Source organism: Culex quinquefasciatus, chromosome 2 (assembly GCF_015732765.1).
Source record: "Culex quinquefasciatus strain JHB chromosome 2, VPISU_Cqui_1.0_pri_paternal, whole genome shotgun sequence".
NCBI lineage: Eukaryota > Metazoa > Arthropoda > Insecta > Diptera > Culicidae > Culex > Culex quinquefasciatus.
In genome coordinates, this window is record NC_051862.1 from 223,115,206 (window position 1) to 223,139,052 (window position 23,847).

The 23,847-nt window shown below is 46.1% G+C and overlaps 1 protein-coding gene across 1 annotated transcript in view; it reads right to left on the bottom strand.

Annotated features, from left to right (window-relative positions):
* Window positions 1–23,847, bottom strand: part of LOC6033604 (cadherin-related tumor suppressor) — a 165,205-nt gene that overhangs the window by 21,187 nt on the left and 120,171 nt on the right. The window contains exons 9-12 of the mRNA XM_038251105.1: window positions 14,350–19,720; window positions 11,581–14,278; window positions 6,873–10,043; window positions 71–418 (exon numbers count right to left, since the gene is read on the bottom strand). Coding sequence (XP_038107033.1) covers window positions 71–418; window positions 6,873–10,043; window positions 11,581–14,278; window positions 14,350–19,720 — 11,588 coding nt within the window. The remainder of the gene's footprint in view (window positions 1–70; window positions 419–6,872; window positions 10,044–11,580; window positions 14,279–14,349; window positions 19,721–23,847) is intronic.

Sequence of the window (23,847 nt, forward strand, 5' to 3'; positions counted from 1 at the left end):
TTGGGAGAGAAAATCAGGCTAGTTATAGACACATTGTATTCGAGAGGAGATTCTCGTACAAAGTTCTTACCTTTGAGCTTTTGGCATGTAGGAAATCGTCCGATAGCAGTCGCTGCACGATGGCAGCCGTTGGCAGTCGTTGCATGAGGGCTTTGGCCACGGTGTTGCTGCCGGGGCCGCCCTGCCGGCACAGTCCGGTCATGATCTGGGCGACGCGGTCCTCCAGATTCTCCAGCGGTAGACGCGAGATCAGGTTGACCAGCATGCGGACCTTGTCTTCGATGACGTCCACATTGCGCTCGGACGAGAGCAGCGTTCGCAGCAGTGACTCCAGATATGGTTGAACCTTGGCCAGGTTGTCCGTCGAGCGGAGGGACTCTTCGATGGCGCAGAAACCTTGGGACCGTATCCGCCAGTCCTGCGAATGTGAACACGAAGGTTGAATGAAGCTGAGCTTACGTAACTCCTGGGTGAGCTTCACAATGCACGTGGCGATGTAGTTCAACGACGGTTCTTTTCCACTCTCAACTTAGTTTGTGTCAACGGACATGAATAGCAAATGAGCAGGACATAAATTAACACCTCGAGAGAAGGTGTTTTGAATTTTTCACTCGCGGCCACCAACGGAAGCTATTAATTTTGCTTACATTTCTCATTTTGCATGTATTCGCGGTTTGTTCGTCCTAGACAGAGAGAGAGAGAGTTTTGCCTTTCAACGGAAGTTGTGGCGCACGATAACCTGGCCAAGTTTAAAGTTTTCCACACTGTATAACTCTTCACACATGGTTCAAGGAGAGCGTCGCAAATCCCGGCGACTGACGATGTTTGGTCGGGAAAGTTCTCAGTTGAAATGGATAGTTTGTTTTCCGTTCCGCGGCGACCGTAAAACTCGAAAATGACGACGTGCGGCGTGCTGAAAGGTAAATCCGAGACTGTCGATTGGGAAAACCCAGGCGCCCTCCTTGGCCCCTAAAATCGAAGTCCTCGCGAGCGCAGCCAAACCGCAGAGGGCAATGTCTTCGCGGCTTGCAAAGGAGAATGAAAGTAGGGTAGCTGGACCTGTTTTGGACTTATAAATTAGCTGATATGTTTCAAGACTATCAGATTGAACTTTTCCATAATTTCGTAACAAGACTTTTATAAAAACGTTTCAAACAAAGACCAAATTTAAAAAGCTTTAATTCAAATTATTTTTTTGGACTTTTTTTTATAAAACTTGATTCTTGTTTGGATAAAACTTTTCCATAACTTCGTAGCCGGTCTATTGAAAATTGTTTTAACACACGCAGTAACCAGAAATTAATAAATCCAATAAAATTTTAAATTAATCAAAAAAACAATCAACAGTCCAATATAGACATTTCTACCCTACCCAAACCGAAAGATTTGATTTAGAGCGTTGACACCGTTTCCTTTCGACTTCTAGAAGCGGCAGTAGTAGCTTGTCGTCCAGTTCATTTTGAGTCCGTTTTTCTTTTCTTTTGGAGAAGGGTGCTAAGTAGATCAGTTTTAATTAGTACTGTTTGCCGAGATAAGTCCGAAAAAGGGGGACACGCGCGCTCTCTCTCGCTATGTACTGTGGGGGAAAATGAGATGGATGTAGGTAACCGGCCAAGAATGCGCGCTGGTTCAAAAGAAAAGGTAGAACAGCCACGAGTCGTCGAGTTATTGTTGGGAGGTGGTGAGGTGAAGTGGGTGTTGTAATGGCTGTCGTCACGCACGCAATTTGGGGTTAAAGTTTTTTTTTCCTTTTTCGGCGACGAATTTTGGACTAGATTTGTTTTCGCGCAATCGACGACGCACTTTGGTTTCTCTTTTTTTTTGTTGAGGGGAAATTTTGTTTACCGGTTTTTATTGCCGGAAAATTGAGGTGAAGTTCTCTGGGTCAGCTCTCGAGACAAGTTGAGCGTGGTTGAAGTAGTATATGAAATCTTTATTAGACTATTTTACGGGGCCTTATTTATCTGAAGTTATAAATAATTAACCAAGTTTGTATTACTAGGATAGATCGTAGAATAACAAAAAAATGTATTAAATCTGAAATAGTTTTTTTTTGTAAAATTTGTAAAAACACAACGTTTTATCTCAACTTTAAATTAACTCAAAAAGTTGTATTTAATTCAATATCTAAATAAATCAAATATTATTTTTTGTTCGGCTAGAATACAAGCAAATTAACTTTTCCTAGTGCTTTGATGGTTTAGAAAAAATGTCATAAGAAATTCGTCTAAAAAATTCTTAATTATTTATCATTAGTTGGTAAATAATTCTAACTTTTAAAATTTTAAAATCACATTGAATTTCATAAACTGCATCGTTTTTAAGTTTATGTTAATTTTAAGTTTCAAGTTTATTGAAATAAAAAAAAATCGAAAAAAGTAGGAGTAGGTAGATAAGGCCGTTGCAAATATTTTTTAAAGTTTATGTCCCTCAACTCTGATCTAAGTCTAAAAAATAAAAAAGTTAAAAAAAAAAATTACGAGCCACGATGTCAACAATTGGATGAAAAAAGTGTTTTTTTTAAATGCATTATACAACTGTCCAGTTTTTCTGCAATCATTAATTTCAAAAAAAAGTATTGAAGATTTTTTTTGTTAAAACAAGTTTTTGCGGTGCTGTGCATTGTAATTTCATAAAAGTTCAAAATATTTTTAAACGAGCCCAAACATTCTAAATATGATTATTAATGTAGAATAGGATATTTTAGATTATTCTCAGTTGATTAGACTTCTATTTCCATTGAAATTTTTAACCGAAAAAAATCATAACTTCGGTACCAGATTTTGCACCATCCAAAACTTGACTGCTTTTCTTTTTTGAAGTATTGCAAAAAAAAACACATTTAAAAAAAGTCACCCTAATATATCTATAACTTAAAACGCTGCAGTACTAAATGACTTCTTCTTGTACTATGACTTTGATAATAGTCATTTGATAGTCATAGTACAAGAAAAAGTCATTTAGAACTGCAAATTTGATTTTTTTTATCTTAAAATTGCTTTATTTTTTAAAATTGTCTGTGACAATATTGTTGGCTTTCTCAAAAATGATTTCAACTTCACCATAATTTCATATTTCGGTACTAGATTTTTACCATCCCTAACTCTATCATTTTCGTATGGTCTTGAAAATCGTTTTTTCATCAAAACATCACATTCATTTTGCCTTCCTCACTGAGGTAAGGCGATAATCCTGCTCGAAAAATGAACTTTTGAAAAACAGCTCGTAGACCTATATTCATGTATACCTATCGACTCAGAATCGAAAACTGAACAAATGTCTGTGTGTGTGTGTGTATGTGTGTGCGTATTCCCCTTGGTGCTCAAAATTCTTGCCAAGTTTTCTCGGCACTGGCTGATCCGATTTGAGTCAAATAAGTTGCATTCGATCCGGTTTGGTGCCCCATACTGCACTATTGAATTGTTTGAAGATCCGATAAGTAGTTCAAAAGTTACGTATAAAAAAGTGTCAGAAATGCTAATCGGGTCTCGCATAAATGCATGTAAACTATGTCCAGACCCATCACCCGACCCATCGTTGGTTAGGTTATCAAAAGACCTTTCCAACGAGTCCAAAACATTGAAGTTCTGGCAAACCTGTCTCAAGTTATGACCACTTAAGTGATATTTATGTACTTTTTTGAAGCCGGATCTCACTTAAACGTATGTAAACTATGTCCGGATCCATCATTCAACCCATCGTTGGATAGGTCATCGAAAGACCTTTTCAATGAGTCCAATTCATTGAAGATCTGGCAACCCTGTCTCGAGTTATGACCACTTAAGTGATATTTATGTACTTTTTTGAAGCCGGATCTCACTTAAATGCATGTAAACGATGTCCGGATCCATCATCCAACTCATCGTTGGATAGGTCATCGAAAGACCTTTCCAATGAGTCCAATACATTGAATATCTGGCAACCCTGTCTCGAGTTATGACCACTTAAGTGATATTTATGTGCTTTTTCGAAGCCGGATCTCACTTAAATGTATGGAAACTATGTCCGGATCCATCATTCAACCCATCGTTGGATAGGTAATTGAAAGACCTTTCCAATGAGTCCAAAACATTGAAGATCTGGCAACTCTGTCTCAAGTTATGACCACTTAAGTGATATTTATGTACTTTTTGGATGCCGGATCTCACTTAAAAGTATGTAAACTATGTCCGGATCCATCATTCAACCCATCGTTGGATAGGTCATCAAGAGACCTTTTCAATGAATCCAAAACATTGAAGATCTGGCAACCCTGTCCCAAGTTATGACCACTTAAGTGATATTTATGTACTTTTTTGAAGCCGGATCTCACTTAAACGTATGTAAACTATGTCCGGATCCATCATTCAACCCATCGTTGGATAGGTCATCGAAAGACCTTTTCAATGAGTCCAATTCATTGAAGATCTGGCAACCCTGTCTCGAGTTATGACCACTTAAGTGATATTTATGTACTTTTTGGATGCCGGATCTCACTTAAAAGTATGTAAACTATGTCCGGATCCATTATCCAACCCATCGTTGGATAGGTCATCAAAAGACCTTTCCAATGAGTCCAATATATTGAAGATCTGGCATCCCTGTCTCAAGTTATGACCACTTAAGTGATATTTATGTACTTTTTTGATGCCGGATCTCAGTCAAATGCATGTAAACTATGTCCGGATCCATCTTCTGACCAATCGTTAGTTAGGTAATCAAAAGACCTTTCTAATGAGTCCAAAACATTGAAGATCTGACAAAGCTCAGTCTTAAGTTATGACCGCTTAAGTGACATTTGTGTATTTCTTTATTGAGAAGCATTACCTGACAAACTTCGTTCTGCCTTTTTCGTTTGTTGACGTTTTTGACTTTTTTGCTTATTCACCCTCCTGTGACCAAAACTTGATTTTAACCATTCCCATACAATCTGCAAATTTTCCGGAATAGGTTCCAGGGTGGCCAAGGTTGTAACTTTTTGGCGTAAGAGCCTTCCTTGGAATCACGAACTTACCATACGAACCCAACGCAACAAAGAGCACCTCGATCGGACGTTCCGTGTTGAATTGATTCGCGTTCGAACAAAACCGTCGAAATTTTGTATATATATAGAAGATAGATAGAATTTGTGTCCAAACCCATCATATCACCAAATGTTGGTGAAAAGTGAGGAAGGCAACAACCACATAGGTGGATTAAGTTAGTTTTTTTTTTTAAATGCAAACATATGTTTTGGCTTCAATAAATTAAAAATATGTATTTTGGGAATTTAACTGTGTATATGTTAAAAAACATCTTAAAAATAGGGATTTTTCATGTAGAAGATGCAGGTTATAGTTGAACTTTGGTTAGACTACACCACATGTTGAAAGAAAATTTGTTAGGCATTGTGCAATGTTATAAATCATTATCAGTAACAAATCATAAAATTTTTGAAATACTCAAATTTCCCATTTTCTGAGAACCATTACAACAAACACAATTTTTTCCACTTATTTTAATGATTGTACTTTTGATGAATATTGATATTGATTTGATATTTTAGCAAATTAAATTTCCAAAATTTTTGCTATAAAACAAAGATAGCTTGAACTTTCAATCTAGTTAAAGAAAATTGAAGAATATTTCCCAAAATAAATACTCGTGATTTTTTTTTGTAATGAATATTTTATGTCGAAGGGTTATATTTTTTGTTTTGAACTACTGCTAACTTTTTCTGTAATTTTTCGGTTCACAATTATTCTAAAATAAAAAAAAATACGTTTAATTAATGCAAATTTTAGAAAATCCATCTCGAACAAAAAAAAATGCGAAATTCTAGGTAGTTATTCCGTTGCTTGAAATCACTCGAAACGGTTCAATGTTCTATGTCATTCAAACTATCGCAGAATACTTTATAGCATGCAACCCTTTCGACTCCAAAAAAGTAAGAGGACCACCAGCGACTGTAATTTGAATGTAAATGCTACCCGTAACTCTTTGATATCGCCTCAGCTCTGCCAAAAATTTACACCATTATGCAGGTGTAAAGCATTTTGACAAAACCTCTTACTTTGCACGATACCAGCACGTCGTATTTGCCTTGGAATGCTAAATAAGGACGTTCAACTTTGAAGTAATTTGAAGCTGATGGTCAAAGATGATAGCGGAGCAATTTTCGGACCACTAACGAGCAATGTTTGGACGATATTGGTGAATTTATATGGCACAAAAGAAGACTCTAATTTACAGCACTTTTTCCCTGAAACTAATTTGCTGTCATTCGTCAGTCCAAGTCGCGTCCTAGTTGCGGAGTGAAAGAACTCTGCGAAGGTGACTCGCAACCAACGTCATGTCGTCGTGGGGGTGAGAATAGTAGCACATAACCTACACCTTCTTATTCGGCATCCGAGTTCCGTTCCTCATTTGGTCAGAGTCAGAGTGAAAGTCGTCGGACCTAGGCTATCGAGGTGGGGGAGGGAGGGGCAGTTCTTATGTGCTTATTAATCGCGTGTTGCACTTGATTTTCACGAGCCGTGTTCCTACTTTTTGCCCTATGTAGAACCCCTTTGCTTGGCTCGGTATGTAGGTCTTGTGAGGGAAAAGAAAGAATCGAGATTCTGTTGATTTCAGACCGCTCATTCCGGTCCTCGACGACGTCGAGGGTGATGGTTATGAGTGAGCGAGAGTGTATGTGTCTAGAATCTGAGTTAAGAAAACGGGGTCGTTGAGTTGTTGCATGCTCAGTCCACCGCCGCCAGTTTATTTACTAGGCTGAACTAGATTTTTGCCTCAATTTTTTGCCCCAGCAAGGTGCGACAAACGAAAACAGCTTGGGGAACGAAATTAAATTACTTAGGGCAGTAGACCACACACCAGCGAGGAGAAAATCGATGGCTGTAATTACAACTTACTCCACTTTTGAGCTGAACGAGAGCAACTTGATCGACGATGCCCAGGTCTTCCCAGGAGTTGACGATTCTCGCTTCGATGAACTTCGGGGAACTGGCTCGTGAGATGGGTCTGCTCTGAGGTTTAAAGTTATTTTCCGCATCCGTGCTCGAATCGGTGGGCAGAACGTTGACGATGCTGGGAATCTCGATGTCCGTACCCGATCGCGATCCCAACGATCTTCCCACCTCAATCTCCTCCGTAGACGTTTGCGTTGCTATGGTCTTCCCAAAGACGTCGTAGATGTCGTCCTCGTTCACGTTGAAGCACTTATCTTTCGTGCCGTTCAAGTTGTTCATTTCGATGCTGTTGTTGTTGTTGTCGTTGGCCAGCGAGTCACCCGTTGAGTTCTTTCGCCTTTCCCTGTTCGGGGAAGTGGCCGGACTTCGCAGCAGGTTGTGTATCATTTCGATACCACTGTGCGGAACCGGACTCAGCGCGGACGGACTCTTGTATATGCTGCGCTGCAGTAGCAGGCTCGTAGCCGATCGACTTCGGCGCCGCGATCGACCTCGATCGTGGACCGTGAGCATTTTGTTTGGGGACATGGTGGCACTGGCTGGTTGCGAACCTCCGTCGGATTTTGTGGTGTTTTTAGTCCTGGTTGGCGATGGCATCGTGTTGAGCTTGGGAATGCCCGTTTTGATCATCTTTGGTATTTTGGACGTCCTCTCGATCGCTGGTTGCGGTGGAACTTCGTTGTTCAACTTTTCCTCTTTGGGAATGTCAATGTTGAGTTCCTTGGTGTAATCTTTGGGATCTTCCGGACCACCATCCTTGTTCTCTTTGGTATCGGTGCTGGTTTTAAGCAGCACTTCCAGCGACAAATTATGTTGCAATTTGGGCGTGCTCGCGGGTACCGCAGCATCTGCAGAGTCGGCCTTCACCAGCTTTGACGGGCTGCTCGGCAATTCAGCGGTAACCGCTTCAACGGTTTGACGAACTACGTTGTTGATCTTTTCCTCGATGCCTTGAATCGCTTGCTTCACTTCTTCGATTTTCTCCGCCAGCAAATGGTTTGTTTCCGGAGGTTCCGGATGGCTTTGAGTATCCGGAGTTTCAGGAACTTTTAGTTCGGGCTCCGCTTTGGGTGGTGGCGATTCAGGCTGCTCGTCGTCTTCCAAGGTAGCTTTAGGAGCCCGACCCGACTTTGGTCGGGATGACTTTGGACGTTCTTTGGGCGGTTCCGGTGGTTCTGGAGGTTCGGGTGAAGGCGATGGTGTTGGGGATTGATCCAGCGTAGTTACGGTCAAGGTAGACGTACGCATATCGTCTTCGTCGAAGGTAACACTCCTTCGTCTGGCGAAAGCTGCCTGCCGTGGATGGGGAGTTTCGTCCGAGCTCATGTAGCTGCTGCTTGGTTTCGCTGACATTGGTCGGTGGTTGTTGTTGTTGTTGATGTAGTCACTACTGATGGGTGGAGATGAGCGTTCAGTGTCCGCCGACTGGGAATACTGTCTACGCATAGAGGAACTTGATCGATCGGTTGAAGATACTGAAGACTTGAGAGCCGATCGTATTGGTGAGGATCGATCGGAAGAACTTGTCGTAGGATGGTTCACATTAGTAAGCACACTAGAACTTGAAGACTGCGAAATCGTTAATCCATCTTGATCACTGTGGTCCAGCGTATCACTATCGGGTGTCCTCATTTTCACTATTTCACCACCGAATCTCACTCTCCGAGGTGTTCTTCTCACGTATTCGTCCGAAGACTGATCCTGCATCATACTAGAAGATGCGACAGTCTTTGAAGTCCCACCCTCGTCAATTTCACTGTCCGTCAACACGCGCACTATACCGTACCGTTTGCAGTTGTCTTCGTCACTTTCTTCACTGATCGACTGAGAATTTTCCGCTTCCAAGATTCGCATGGTAACTGCTTCCTTGTTGATCTTGATCTCCGTTTCCAGTATCACTTTCGACTCTTCGATCTTGTCGATGTTTTCCATACTTACGCGTCGCACTACCGAACTCCCGTGAGCAGGAAGTTTGCTAATGGCGTACGGATTGTGGTTGAGCCGATCGTCGGAAGCTCGGAAGCGGGACTTGCTTTCGTGATCGTAGTATTCTCCGCGAGAGATGTCATTGTAGCTGCCCGATTTCCACCGTTGAGCTTTCGGCGATAGCGGTTGCATCAGTTGCTGCATCTCCGTGGTAGGAACTTGGGGTATGTGTGGCTTCCAGGATTTACGCACGGGAACCTCTGAACCCGGTGGGGTGAGGTTTATGACCGTTTCCCGTCGCGGACTCTTGAGCGGATTCGGTAGTCCGTACACGTTGCACAAGAGGTCGAAATCTCTTCGGTACGAAACGGAGATACATTCGTAGAATTCCCGGGATCCGATGGAGTTTTTGATTTTGAGTAAGATCTTCAGGGCGATTTCCTGGTACGTTATCTGCACCATTTTCCCACCTAGCGCGTTGATGACGGCTCGCAATATGAAGACGCGCTTTGCCGTAAGGATAGCCGGTTGGATGAGCGAGGGCAGTGCAAGCATAACTCCGACGATGTAGCGGGTACTGAGAGGATCCTTTGGATTACGGTCCATCCCATAGTTCATGATCTCCAGCATGACCGTTTCGGGCATCTTCGTTTGGGCAATGTACACCTTCAGCACGTCCAGAGCTCCCTTCCGGACGGCCGGCGACGGATGGCCGAGGTTGTCGATTATCGGTGGCAACAACGGGGCAAAGTACACGTCAGATTCATCACGGAGCACAATCAACACGTCGATCAACACCCGGAGCGAGTGCTGCCGGACCTGGTACTCCGGGTCGTGCAGTCGCTCCAGGAACTCCCGAAACAGCTCGTTCATGTTTAGCCCGACCGGGAGTTCATTGTTCCGGATGATGTACTCCCAAAGGGGTGTCAGCTGAAGTACTGATAGCACTCTGTGGTTGTCTTCCACGTTCAGAACCCGTCGATACCGTGCGGGAGAAGCGCTGACGTTGTTGTTCGACGAGTTTGACGTACTCGAGGACCCCTCGCCGCTGGTTGATGAATTGCCATTCTTGGCAAACACTCGACGGAAGAACATTTTTGCAACTGTGTAATCCTTTCGTGCACTTCTACTAGAATTCACAAACGCATATTTCACACAGAACTTCACTACCTCCTCCGAGAGGGGAGATTACCAAATACCGAACACCTCAAGTTACACGCGACGAATACTCAGGGGGGAAAAATTTTGGCACTCTGGCCCGCTCGGAACAACGCGTACGACAGACAGCACCCGAACAATACAAATCTTCGAGAACCTGGTCCTCCACGGTGGGGTCTACGCCGTGGGCATGCGTCGGAAGAGTTCTTTGTTGTGACCCCACGGGTTACCAGGGACAACCGGCGGCGGCGGCATCTTCCCAGTGAAGATTGTTTTGTTCGAAAGCTCCAACTTAACCTACATTCCAAAGTGGACGACGACGACGATACGGTGTGTGGAAGTGTACTATTATAACGCTATTAACCTGTCAAGTGGAGAAGGAGAAGGAGGTGGAACCACTGGTGGATTCACCGCAACAATGAATGAATTGGCCGAGTCGAAGCGCGAACACGCGGAGGGGGAGAGAAATCAAACAAACGGCAGGTTGTCGGAGATAGCATCGGGGAGAGCAATGTGGTTGAATGAATGTTGAGGTCATCGGCGGTTTCCGGGGAATGTGGAGGTGATAAGTGCATCGATTTGTGGAGTTTTTTTTTATAGTTAACATTTATTTCCTGCTTTTGTTTAAAATTTACAGAATTTCATTTCACTAGAATCCAGTTGATTTGTTACTAGAGTATGTACAAATTGTTTAATTGCCGAGTTGTACGCCTAGAAGAATCGTTATCCGTATTTGTACAAATGAATTTTGAATTACTCAATTTGTTTATTTAAAAACAAGTTAGCCTACAGGTTAAAACTTAGTGACTAAAACTTATTCGATCTATTACAAGTTAAAAACAGTCTCATTTGGAAGTCATGTTTTGCGAATATTGTGTTACTGATTTGTATCTTTAAAAATGTTCTACTTCTAAGGGACGCAATTATTGCAACAGCTCAGGGGTTGCTCAGCCATTCACATGGATGTAGGATTGTTTGTGTTTAAAAGCATATGGCAAGATGGTTTACAACAATTTTCTCTCCCTCGTGATCCCAGCTGATTTCTTCCTTCTATTTACATTTTACAACTCCGCCACATTTTCTACACACTAAAATGAAAAACATAGCACTGAATCAGTTTCCGCGTGTGCAAGGTTGCACAAACGTGGCTGTCGCGGATTAAGGAGAGAGGAAACATGAAAGTCATGGTAATAAATGCACATTTGGAGGACCTTCACTTTAAGTTATACGTACAAATGTTGTAGCTTTTTCTTCTTCTGCTTCTACTTAAAATGAACTGTTTGTTTTTTCCTGTAGATGGCGCCATTACTACACATAGGTTTCTTCTCTATCTTACACACAAACACACATTCTCAGTCGCGGTTTCTTAAAACAAAAGTAGAACTCTCATCCACCTTTCTCCTATACTCGAGGTTGTACCTTGATACAAGGCAATTGCAAAAAATTTACACACAATGACTGTGGCAAGTGTTGTTTTCGTCGCTTCGTCGTCCCTTCCTTTCTGCTAACTAATCGTCTAATTAAAATTCAGTAGTCGGCTTGTATTTACATGCTATTTCAACTTCTACACGTACTCCTCGGAGGGCTTCTGCACGCCGGCTGGTATCCGGAGCGAAGTCGGCACCCGCCCGTTCACAGTGTCCGGCAGTTCGGCAATGTCCTTGAACACGCCCATCAGGCTCTCGAAATTGGGTCCCCAGTTGAGCAGGTAGTCCCATCCGGTGGCCGAGGGGGACGCTCCGTTCGGCTGGCGGTACATTCCCACCATGTGCGTGGACAGATCATCGTCCGAGGCGACCAGCGTGCTCAGCGATCCCCGGAACGAAGAGTCGAACCCGTCGTACGACGACGGAGGCATGTGCGGGGGCTTGTTGCTGTTGTTGTTGTCGTTGACTCCCCGTCGATTGCCCTCGTCACGACTCTTGCTGTACTTGTTGTCCCCGTTCATGCTGTTGTTGTCGTACTCGATCTCCGAACAGGTGAAACTGTCGTTGCCACTCTCGTCCGTAGACGTTGAGCTGTGCGCATCAACCGCGGGTGAGTGATGCATGTGCGTCAGATGAGGCGCAGTAACTCGTGGAGCTTCACTACTACTGCTGACCGCATCCAGAGTCGAGACCAGGCTCGAGGTCCTAGGACGCGAGTTCAGTCGCTCGATTTCTTCTGCAGTCAATCCCATCGGTCCCGGCACCACCGAGTTGACGTTCTGTGGTTGCTGTGGAACACCCGGGTTCTTTCGACTAGCACTCGAACTCTGTCCGGACAGCTGGCTCATCACCGGACTGTTGAGACTTCGCTCGCTGTTGCTGTGCAGAGCGTCCTTACCGACGCCTCCGGAACTTGAAGTGGTCGCTAGAAGGGCACTCTGCAGTGGCTTCCCGGAGATGTCGTGCAGCGTTAGAATACGAGGCTGTTGAGAGCTGAGCTCGGAACTGGGCGATAGTCGAGCGAGTGGAGTCGTCTGATGTGGTCGTGGTGTGTTTGAAGGAGGTGGTTGACTAGCTTGCGGTGGCACTCTCGGAGCGTACGGACCTGCATGGTGCGGAGAGTGTCGATGCTGTTGCTGTGCGGATGTTTGATGCTTGTGGTGCGTATAGGTCGCCACAGGTGGCGGAGTAGCTTTGTACTTGCGAACTCCACCTGCCTCGCGGTATCCCTTGTAGTGGTAAACGATATCGATGTCCGACGGAGCGATCGAGCTGGCGTTCTCCAAGTCGTAGTGCTCAGGATATTCCGAACCCAGATCAACGGGATTCGTATGATCATGGGCATGATGAGACTGACTTGGTGGAGGCAGTGGAGGATGATGATCCTCCCTCAGCGGTGGACTCTTGCTAACCACCTCTCGCTCTATGATATCCGGACGTTGTGGTCTCTGCGGCTCACCGCTGTTTATGTCTCTTTCTTTGTATTTTTTTGAAATCAGCTCCGGGCCTACTAAGTGATGTCCACCAACCCCGCGCAGCATATCATTGTTATCCGAATGATAACCCACTACCGACAGATCGTTCACGTGCATACCTCTTCCAATGTCGTTGTGCACACCAGAAGACACCAGCTGCGACGTACTCAGAAGCGTCGATCCTCCGTTCTGCTTGGTATGCATTGTAGGGGGACCTCCGAGTCCGCCACTCTTCTCCTTGTGCTGCTTCCGAAATACCAAGAACGATAGAAAGATTGCCACCAGCAACACCACAAAGAACACAATGACCAGCGTGATTCCAATGCTGAGCGGATCGGTAACTTGAGCAGCTCCCAACCCAGCTAGCAAGCAGCCCGGAACAACATTTCCTCTGTGGATAACCTTTTTGAAGATACTTCCGGATCCGTTAAACGGCTGAATCTCATTGTTGATCGTGAAGTTCGCCAAACATCCTTGGAAGAATGCGGGCATCACTTCATTCGCAAAGAGCTCACGACGCACGTTACCGATCGAAAGAACCGTAAGGTACGGATCGAGGAAATCGTGAACACCAGCAGAGTCCAGATCTTCAATCACATTCTTGCCATCCACAATTACTTGCAGAATTCGGTTGTGTGCTTGCAGCGTAATGTTATGCCACTGACCATCGGCCAGATTCTCCGGAGATGTCGCCGAGATATTGACATACGACGCCTGATGTGAGCTGTAGTAGATCTTTCCATTCTTCAACTCGATCGATGTGTAGTGCTTGTTGGTAGCAGCGTAGATCAACAAACCGTTGGGCTTGTTCGTCTTGAACACAAGACTCATATACTTTGGAGGATCCTCAGCAATGGTCAAGCTGGAAATGTTTTCCGTTTTGATCGAGTAGCGTTTGTTCCGCGTTACGTCATAGCTCCAGATGTTCTTCCCGCTGTATATATTCTCCAACAGCTGCATACGCTTGTGCTTTTCCGATATTTCAAACTCAATGAAGCCACCATCCGCAATCGAATAGTGTTCCAGTGAATTTAGACAATCAGGTGACAGTATCGATCCCCCGCACCGGCACATGGCAGTATGCCAACGATCCAGGCACTGTCCAAATGGTCCACAAACTGGCTGCGCCGGATCATCCGGAAGTCCTAAGCTGCACGGGCCACCATTGCTGTTCCTTCGACAGGTAGATTCTACGCCAAACGATTTCATCGGGTTGCTCAGGTTCAGCGCTCTCCCATTGATGGAAACGCTGTGCACACAACCCACCAGATCATCCGAATGGACCTGTCCGGGGCGCTCCAGTACTGGATCGGCAGAAGCCAACCCTCCAACTAGTAGGAAGTGTTTGTTGAAGTTCAGTGTTCTGTAAAGAAGAAGAGAAATAGGCATAAATAAACATTGTCCCACCTTCTTTCGTATTACTAAGAATCTTACCCAGTAGGGCCAGTATCGTCCGCGTAGCAGCTCGAATCTCCCGGTTTGCAGTCCTCGCAGTAGTCTCCATTCTCGGTACATTTGGACACGCTCAGCGACATGACGCGTCCGTTGCGTGTCGCCGTGATCTTGTGCCACTGACCGTTGGAGATGGTGTTGCTGCTCGAGCTGCCCTGTCCAATCACCAGCGAAGTGATGTCCGTCCTGGCCCCTCCGTACGAAAACACCGCCCGACCGTTGACGACCTCCATCGCAACAAAGTCCGATCGTCCTCCGCTTTGGATACCGTAGTTGTAAATCAGCAACGCGTCCGGTTTGGTCGTAGCGAAAATCACCGAAATGTCGTTTGTGGCCGAATCTAGAGCAGGAAACGCCATGTACGACAGTTCCTTGAATCCAAATGTGGTCTTTTCACAGTGTCTACCGTATCGACCGTCAACGCAGCTGCACTTGTAGCCGGGCTTCAAACTGACGCACAGACCACCGTGCAGGCACGGATTTGGCCGGCAAGAGTCGGCGACAGCTTCACACTGATTTCCTCTGTAGCCGGGACGGCACAGACAGAAGAATGACGATCCATCGGAACTTTCCCGGCAGGAACCACCATTTTTGCACGGCGAGCTGGAACAGATATCCCCTCGTTCTAGCTGGCAGAACTTTCCCTCTCGATTTGCCGGACAAGAACACTGGAAATCGTAACTCTGTCGACGGCACTGCCCACCCGCCTGGCATGGATTCGGCGAACAAGGATCCTGCCTTTTATCGCACTTTTGACCAGTGTACCCGTCGGAGCACTTGCACTGGAAGTCATGTCGTACCAGCGGAGACGTAAACACCAAAGATTGGCTATCCGTAATCTGAACGTCCTCGTACACGTTTATCTTTTCGGAACAAACTCCACCATTGTCACAGGTATTCGCATTGCACGGGATGAACCCAACGGTGATTTTCGAGTTCTGGATGAGTGAGTTGATGGCTTCATGCTTTTTGCTGAACCGCTCGATGACGTACTGCTTTGATCGGAATCCCTTTGCTCCACTAGCGACCGCAACGGTAATGTCCATCGCCTTGTCATCGTCCAGGAAGCTGTAGACAATCAGTTCGTCCGAGTTGTCAATCGATGATTTCAAGATGTCCACAACGTTGCGGTAAAAGTTCGCGAGAAAACGACTGCTCGTCATGTTCTCGATTCTAATCGTGATCGAATTTTCGACGGTAACGTTGTCGAATCGCAGAAACTCCACGCTGACCGTTGATACGACGTCTGCGTGTCTACCGTCATTTCCAGACACCAAGAAAGTATGACCGTTGCTCGGAGTGGCGGATGTTGAACGTAGTTTACAACCGGTGCTAATAGCAAAAGCACTCACAGGACGTTTGTTGACGTCACTCAAGATTTTGCAGCGGTAGTCACCCGTCGTATCCGGATCATTCGGGTGTACGTTCGCAATGTCTCCGTTGATTTGGTTGTTGAACGCATATACCAACACGTGGACCACCCGCGGCGTCGACGGACTGTCGTTCTGATCCACGACGTTAACCGTAATCGTATGTTGCGTTCGCATCTTTGGCTTTCCGTTGTCCTCCACTTCCACTAGTAGATCCAACTTGGGGGTGGTTTCGCGATCGATACTGCGAGAAGTTTTCAGCACACCGGAGTGTTTCTCCAGCACGACCAACGACTTGTGGCGACCTCCGATCAAGCTGTACGTGAATGGCGCACCGTTCGGTGGAAGATCCGGATCGCTCGCCGAAAGGGTCATGATGACCGTGTTTGGAGGTTCATTCTCGAGCACTGATCCGACCGTGTCCTTGGCGTCAAACGTTGGCCCGTTGTCGTTGATGTCCGTGACTGATATTTTCACGGTAGTTGTTCCCGTCTGAGGCGGAGTTCCGGTATCGATTGCACCGAGGATGAGCTTGTGTGTTGGGGTTGTTTCACGATCTAGCATTCTTGACGTTTCAATTTGACCTGACTGAGGATCGATCTTGAACGAATGATCATTGTTTCCTCCGATGATGGAATAGGTAAATTGATTGTTCTGTGGTCGAACATCTTTATCTACTGCTTTCACGTTGATGATACGAGTCCCAACTTGAGCACCCTCCGAAACATTAGCCTCGTAATAATCGAGTAGAAACTCTGGTGGGTCATTCCCATCCTGGATCGATATGATGACTTGCGCTTCATCGGTATCATTGCCTCGAATACCTCCAAAGTTTTTCGCCAAAACCGTCAGCACAACCCTCGACTGAGTTTCGCGATCCAAGTTTCTCGACACTACCATCACTCCAGACTCCGGGTGTATGCTGAATCCCTTGTCATTGCTCGATCCAACCAACAGGTAGTACACCTTACCATCTTCTCCAGCGTCCTTGTCGGTGGCTTGGATGGATCCCACACTTGAGCCAACTTCCGCAGACTCCGATACGTCAAAGTGGAACACGGGTTGAATGAACTTGGGATAGAACTCGTTCACACCGGTCACGTGCACGATCATCTTGGTCTTGTTCTTCATGGGTGAGTCGGGATTCATCGCCATCACATCCAGCGTGTACTTGTTCTGCTCTTCGTAGTCAAAGGTTGCCTTCGATTTGATGATACCGGTCGTGCTTTCAATCGAGAACAGATCCCGTCCAGTTCCTCCGATGATGGAGTAGTGGATGATGGCATTTTTCGGCGAATCGCGATCCTTGGCGTACGCCTTGTACACAAACGTGTTGGGTGGAGAATTTTCTGGAATGAATGCATCGTACTCCGTTTGGTTGAAGGTGGGTGCGTTGTCGTTGATGTCGGTCAGGGTAACCGTGATCATTGCCATCGATTTCTTGGGCTTGAATCCGAGATCTTCAGCGGTAATGTTGAGCTGGTAGGTTTGAATCATGTCGTAATCCAGCGGTTGCAGGATCGTTATCGCACCGGTTACGCTATCAACCGCGAACTCTTTCCTCTCGTTACCCCCTAGGATTGAGTAACGTACCATCCCGTTGGGACCATCATCGTTATCAGGCGCGCTAACCGTCAAAATCGTCGATCCGATGGGTTCGTTCTCCGGCACGATCACCTGATAGGACGGACTCTGGAACACTGGAGCAAACTTGTTCACCCCGGTGATCACAATCGTAACCACGATCTCGTCCTGCTGGGGAGGAACTCCCTTATCGATGGCCTGCACGTTCAATGTGTACACCTTTCCGGGACTATCGTTCAGCGCATTGCTCACGACTATCCATCCGTCGTTTTTGCTCACGACAAAGTGGTTCGTTCCGTTGCCACCGGCAATGACGTACTCAATCTCGGCGTTGACACCAAAGTCGAGCTCGTCGCGAGCCACCAGCTGGGTGATCTTCTGCCCAACGTTGGCTCCTTCCGGTGCCGGTGCGAGGTATTCCCGTTGGGCGAACACCGGTGGGTTGTTGTTGGCGTCAACGACGTTGATGTTGATCAGACACTCGGTGTACATCGGAGGTTTGCCGTTGTCCGTTGCGAGGACCGTCAGACTGAACATGTTCTCGGGGGAGGATTCCATTTGGGTGTGTTTGTAGTGGATGGTGCGCTTGCTGAAGATTTCTCCGGTCGCTGGATCGATCGAAAACATGTCCGAGGGTTGTTGGAGCGAGTACGAGATGACCGAGTTGGGACCGTGCTTGTCGCGATCGGTGGCAATCACTTGTCCGACGAAGGTTACTTGTTTTTGAAGCTCTGGGAAGTTGAAACTGTAGTAGCTGTGCTCGAACTCTGGTGCGTTGTCGTTCTGGTCTTGGATGGTGATTGTGAGGGGGGTTTCCGCTCGCCACGCTCCGTCGACGGCAGCCACTTTCAGGATGTACTCGTCCTGCTGTTCACGATCAAGGTGTCCGGCTACGGTTACGTTGCCGGTGGTCGAGTCGATCAGGAACTTGTTTCCAATGTTTTCGGTGAAGATGTAGGTGGCGTTTGCGTTGATACCGATGTCTGAGTCGGATGAAGTAATCTTGATGACGAAGATTCCAATTTCAGCGTTTTCGGTTACGTTTACACTGAAGAGTCGGGTGAACTTGGGTGGATTGTCATTTTTGTCGAGCACATTCACAAGGACTGTGGCACTTCCGGTTAGCTGGGGTACGCCTTGATCAACTGCTTCGACAATCAGAGCGTATTTAGGGATATCTTCGCGATCGAGTCGCGTGGTGGTGTAGATTTCTCCAGTGTCGCTGTTGATTTCGAAGCTATCAAAGTCGTCCTTCAAGCTGTAGGTAATTTGTCCGTTTTCTTCGGAATCCACGTCCGTGGCTTGTATTTTCGTGACGAACAATCCGGGGGATTCTTCCTCCATGACTTCGGCCATATAAACCTGCTTCTCCATTACGGGAGCGTTATCGTTGGCATCGGTAACGTTGATGATCAGCTGCATTACGCTTCGCAGACTGGGTCTATCCGAGTCGGCCGCTTCGATCCAAACCTCGTACTGTTGGTTGCTTTCGTAGTCCAGTCCTCCCTTGTTGACGGCCACCTCTCCGGTGTTGGGATCGATTCGTAGGGCATCACCGATATTTCCACCGGCTATCGCGTACCGAATGTTTCCTGCTGGACCCTTTTTCGGGGACGTTGCAGATATTTTGGTCACGATCTTTCCGTCCGCTATGTTTTCCGGTAGTGTGAACTGCGTTTCCGAGAGGTACGAAAACACCGGGAAGAGATGGGCGGATTTGAGCGCGATCGTCAGTTCACTTCGGGTTGACTTTTGTTCGTAGCCTTGATCGCGAGCTTCGATGATCAGGCTGAATACACGATCAGCGTTTTGTCCTGGGAGTGAAAGCTCGATGGAAGCCTCGATCACACCGGTGTGCTCGTTGATGTGGAACTTGTTCGCGTCCGGACCGCTGATCGAGTACAGTATCTTGGAGTTGAGTCCCTCGTCCAGGTCGATCGCTTTGGAACCGAACACGAACTGGTTCCGCTTGATTCGGTCGGGGATGTTGACGTGGAAGTTGGGCGAGTTGAACGCTGGGTTGTTGTCGTTGACGTCGGATACGGCGATAGTGAGGTTCACAACGGTGGCTCGCGGTTCGGTTGTTGAGCTGTCCTGGGCCATCAGGCTGAAAGCGTACTGAGGAATGTCTTCACGATCGAGTAGGATGGACGTGGTGATTTCTCCGCTGTCCTGATCGACGTTGAAGCGGTCCGAGTGTTCGCCCAGGAGGGTGTACCGAATTTTGGCATTTGGACCGGAATCTTTGTCGGAGGCCAGGGGTTGGAGGACTTTGGTTCCTGCGGGTAGATTTTCGGAAACCGTCGCTTGGTACGACTGTCGCTCGAACTCTGGACTGTGGTCGTTCATGTCCTGGACTATGACTCGAACCGTGCCGGTTCCCGTGAGGGGAGGTGATCCTGGGGAAGATTGAAATGATTAGGTTAGTTTTGATGTATGAGCTATGTGTGTGCTGTGGAATGTTCTTTAGCTTGGTGTCTCCCGATGACCTTTTGACCTTTTTTTTCTACGGGCACATTCGTTTGTCTCTTTGGATCGCCAGTTATAGAAAGAAAGAGCACTGATTTATTTAACAATCGCTCGGTAAAGGGAACAGTTTTCTATGTGTCTTTAACGTATCGTCTATCTTGGCAGACGGCAGCAGTACGACGAAAGAACCGCTCTCCAAAGAAGGGGCATGCAGAGCACACAAGAAATGTGGCGACTTCCCGGAGCGGCGTGCACACACAAAAACAGTCGCGGACCGTGATTGATAATGACAATTCAATATGGTAAGCTTTTGTTTTGTGCTGACTGATACCAATCAGTGATTAAGCACTGCTGGAGAGCCCTCTAGCGCGCGCGGTTTGTGTCTTTCTCTCCGCACACAATGACCACGTCGTCGTCGTCGTCGATGGTTCGGTTCGTGAGAAAAAATCTTCCCCGGGGCCATCAGCTGTGGTGAGTCCGCGCGCCTCATTTAGAACAATTTATCAACACTTTCCAACCTGCCGCGAACTCTCAGAACCTGCATCGATCGGACTAACATGTGGTGATTTAGATTATCTTAATCTTCGCTCCGCCCGATCCAGCAAGCACATACTGAGAGCTGCTGAACCAAGCTGAGCCGAACGGGTTGCTCCAGAACAAGTGTTTCTGATGATCGTGCACGCCCGGGTCGACGCACATTCTTCGCGAATACGTTCGCTCTTGCTGATATCATTTTTATAAATTTCAAACTTTATGCAGATGAAGTATTTATAGCCCGAGGTCATAAAATCTTTCCACTTATATATACGGTCGGCTGAAACGCAACAACAGCAACAAAAAAAGTACGTAAAAAATCGCGCAAAAAAAAAAAAACCTGAGCGAGACTCCTTCTTGATCGCTCTACCCCACGGAATATTTAGAGACCTCCACGCCGCTTGAAGAGCACCAAGGTGGTGGCGGGGACTCGGGTTGGCGGTACAAAGTGAACGATTGTCGATTGTGCCGTGATGCGGCTGCTGCTGCTGCGTACTTGTATACATATTGCTGCTGGTTGCTTCCTATAACCAGGGCTCTACTCTGTGGCTTTCACATCGCAAAAATAATTGATGCAAAAAGGAGTATTATATTTCGTCCCCCTGGGCATCACCGGGGTTCAGCAGCACCACCACCGGAGCAGTCTCAGTGGTGGAGGCTTGGCTGGACTTTGGTGCGTGCACTTGGTTCGATCGATTGGTCGTTGTAAGGATTCACGTGGTGGTTTGGTGGGATGAGCTGGAGAGGATGCACTTTTTTTGCAGTTGCAAATTTTGTGGTTAGTTTTTCTCCCCTAAAAAATCTAGAGGCATTCCAGTCAAGTGCACTTTGATTTTTACACGAATTTTATACCCGCGAAAGTTAGCGGTTTCTTTCCCCTTACAATCGGCACACTTAACGTGCGCTTTGCAATTTCCTAATATTTCATTGCAAGCTAGATATTTGACCAGGAAACAGGTCAAACTCGCACTCCCGCAGGCCAAACTCAGAGACATAAACAGCACTCTTCCCTGAGTGTGTTCTCATCGAGTATCGCGCGCGCGCAAAATTGAAAATGCATAAAGAATTTCGTGCCCGCAATTGCCGTTCCCACGCTGTGAGGGCGCACATGATCATAGCTTTCCTCCCGCTCGGTCTTAGTCACTATCGTCAAATGATCGTCCCTGAGACCCTGCAAGAAGACAAAACGACCAACCACAATGACGACGACGACGAGAGCGATCTGTACCGGTAATAATAATTATTGTTATTATTTTATATTCATAACAATCGCCCGAGTTGTCGTAATTGACAACTGAAACGGTCATAGCTGAAAGACATAACCTCGTTTTCGAGAAAAGCCCTCTGCGCAGATCTATCTCGTCGTCGTCCCTTGGTTTCTTTGTGCGAAGCCACGTCTCTAATGCTGTGCAACGACAAAACACAGGATGGAACCGATCGAACCGCGCCGATCGCGAAATATGGTGCTTAACCAGGGTACAACAAGGGCAACGAGGCCGAAAAAAAAATCAAACGAGCAGGACGACAGCAGCGGTCGGTGGTTGAAATAATCAAAAATCGTGAGCTCCGGGCTCCGTGAGCGAAATTCAACATTTTATTAATTTATCTCCATATCTCGCGCCGGCTCGCGCTCTCGGTTCTCTAGATTACGGGACGATAACTGGTCACCTTTTTTCCGGTAAAGAGCGCCCCGTGTAATAAAGAGCAGGAAGAAGGGCCCCATGTAACAATTTGCTGGTCAACTTGTCTGGAATGGCCGTTTTGCCTGATGAGTGAAGGTTGCAGATAAAACATGAAAGCACTTTTTAAGCCACGGAATTTTCTATTCATAGTTGTAGGGGTCATAAATCAACGATTCGATTAGTACCAATCATGGTGATGCCCTATGAAACACCGTATAAACGTTGCATCAAATTTGTTAGAAAAAAACATGAACTACTATGCGTTTCTATCGAATACACTTTTAATATTAATGGAGACGCAAGGTGTTCTATCGAAATAATTTAAAGAACCAGTTCATACTAACCAAAACTACCATGATTCTCCATCGAGTACACTAAATCAAACTAGTGATGGAGACTACTATTTGCTCTACTTTTTATTTGAGCAATTTTAGATTCAAATTTGGATAAAACCCAGTTTATACCACAAAAAATCAGTTCAATTAATTTGGCAAATTTTTGAACAACCAAGCGTCTCCATCGATTACACTCAATCATGCTAAATCGATGGAGACGCATGGCATTTTGTAATTAATTTAAAGCAATTTTAAAATTTAGTTCATCCCAATTTTGAATTCAATTGTTCTGCATGAAAACACCCTGTATGTCCTTCGTGTAACAGTTTAAACCAATTTCCCACACATTTTCGGCTTTTCCATGCAGAATGTAAAAGAAGCCAACTTTCCTTCCAATTTCCCGTAGGGAAAACACTCAGTTCATGGTTGTTCTATACGCTCTAGCGCTAGTAGTCGTCCATATCGGCTATCGTAAAAATAAAAGAGAAGCGAATTATATGAAATTGAGTGAATATTTATTGAGGCACTTTATCAGCCGCAGGGGTCTTTTGACGTCACGATCTCACGAAGAATCAACACGGAGGAGGGCGCGGGCCGGCAAAATTGCACCATACTGCACTGCGAGCACACTATCAGCCGAAAAAAAAACGAGCGGACCTAGAAGATGCGGGGAGGTGCTTCGTGTCGCGCGCGCAATAGGGTGGTTCTATTTAGATTCGTCCAGTTTCAAAAACCGATAGCACATTGGAAAATTCTGGGCACGCGAGACCCTGACCAGCGGTTGAACTCTCTCAAAACGTTTCTTTGCTGATGATGATGATGATGGTGATGAAGAAGAAAGAAGCACCTGGTAACCTCTCTCCGCTCTCTAGAGGGGGGACCAAGTGGAGGTGACCGGAGGAAAACACGACGGAACCCGGTGTGCCTCTCAAATCGACGGGGGATATCGCGCTTTTCACGTGGTGAGTTTTTTTTTTTCTTTCTTCAAGTTTTACCCCCTTTTGTTTTGGCTCTCCGCTTCTTCAGGCTGCGCCTGACTGTGCTATCGTCCGAAATATAAATAATATTCTTAATCGATGTCAGCGCAAATACCGAGAAATTAGCAACAGAGTCTATAATGGGTTTTTCGTTACCGAGATATCACCTCTCGTTCCCCGCTCCCACCGGTGGTGGTGAGGTCAGAGTGGCTAGAGAGCATGCCAGTAAGCCAGCGATCCGGGAAAAGTGGAACTGGATGAATGTTGGGAAGGTGATGGTGGAAAGTGGTGGTGGTGGCATCCAGTCGGGATTGGAAAATTGAAATTTTTACCCGACGGGGTCAACTGGAGGTGGACTTGGTGATGGTTTTAGGTACACTGTTAAATGCACGAAAAGCTTTCAACGGAAATCATTTTTCATATTATTTTTAACCATGATGGTTTGAACATAATGAATTTCATCTTTAGAATGAGCTTATAAAGAATAAACTTTTAAATATTCATAGCAAACTTTAAGGAGCCGTGCATT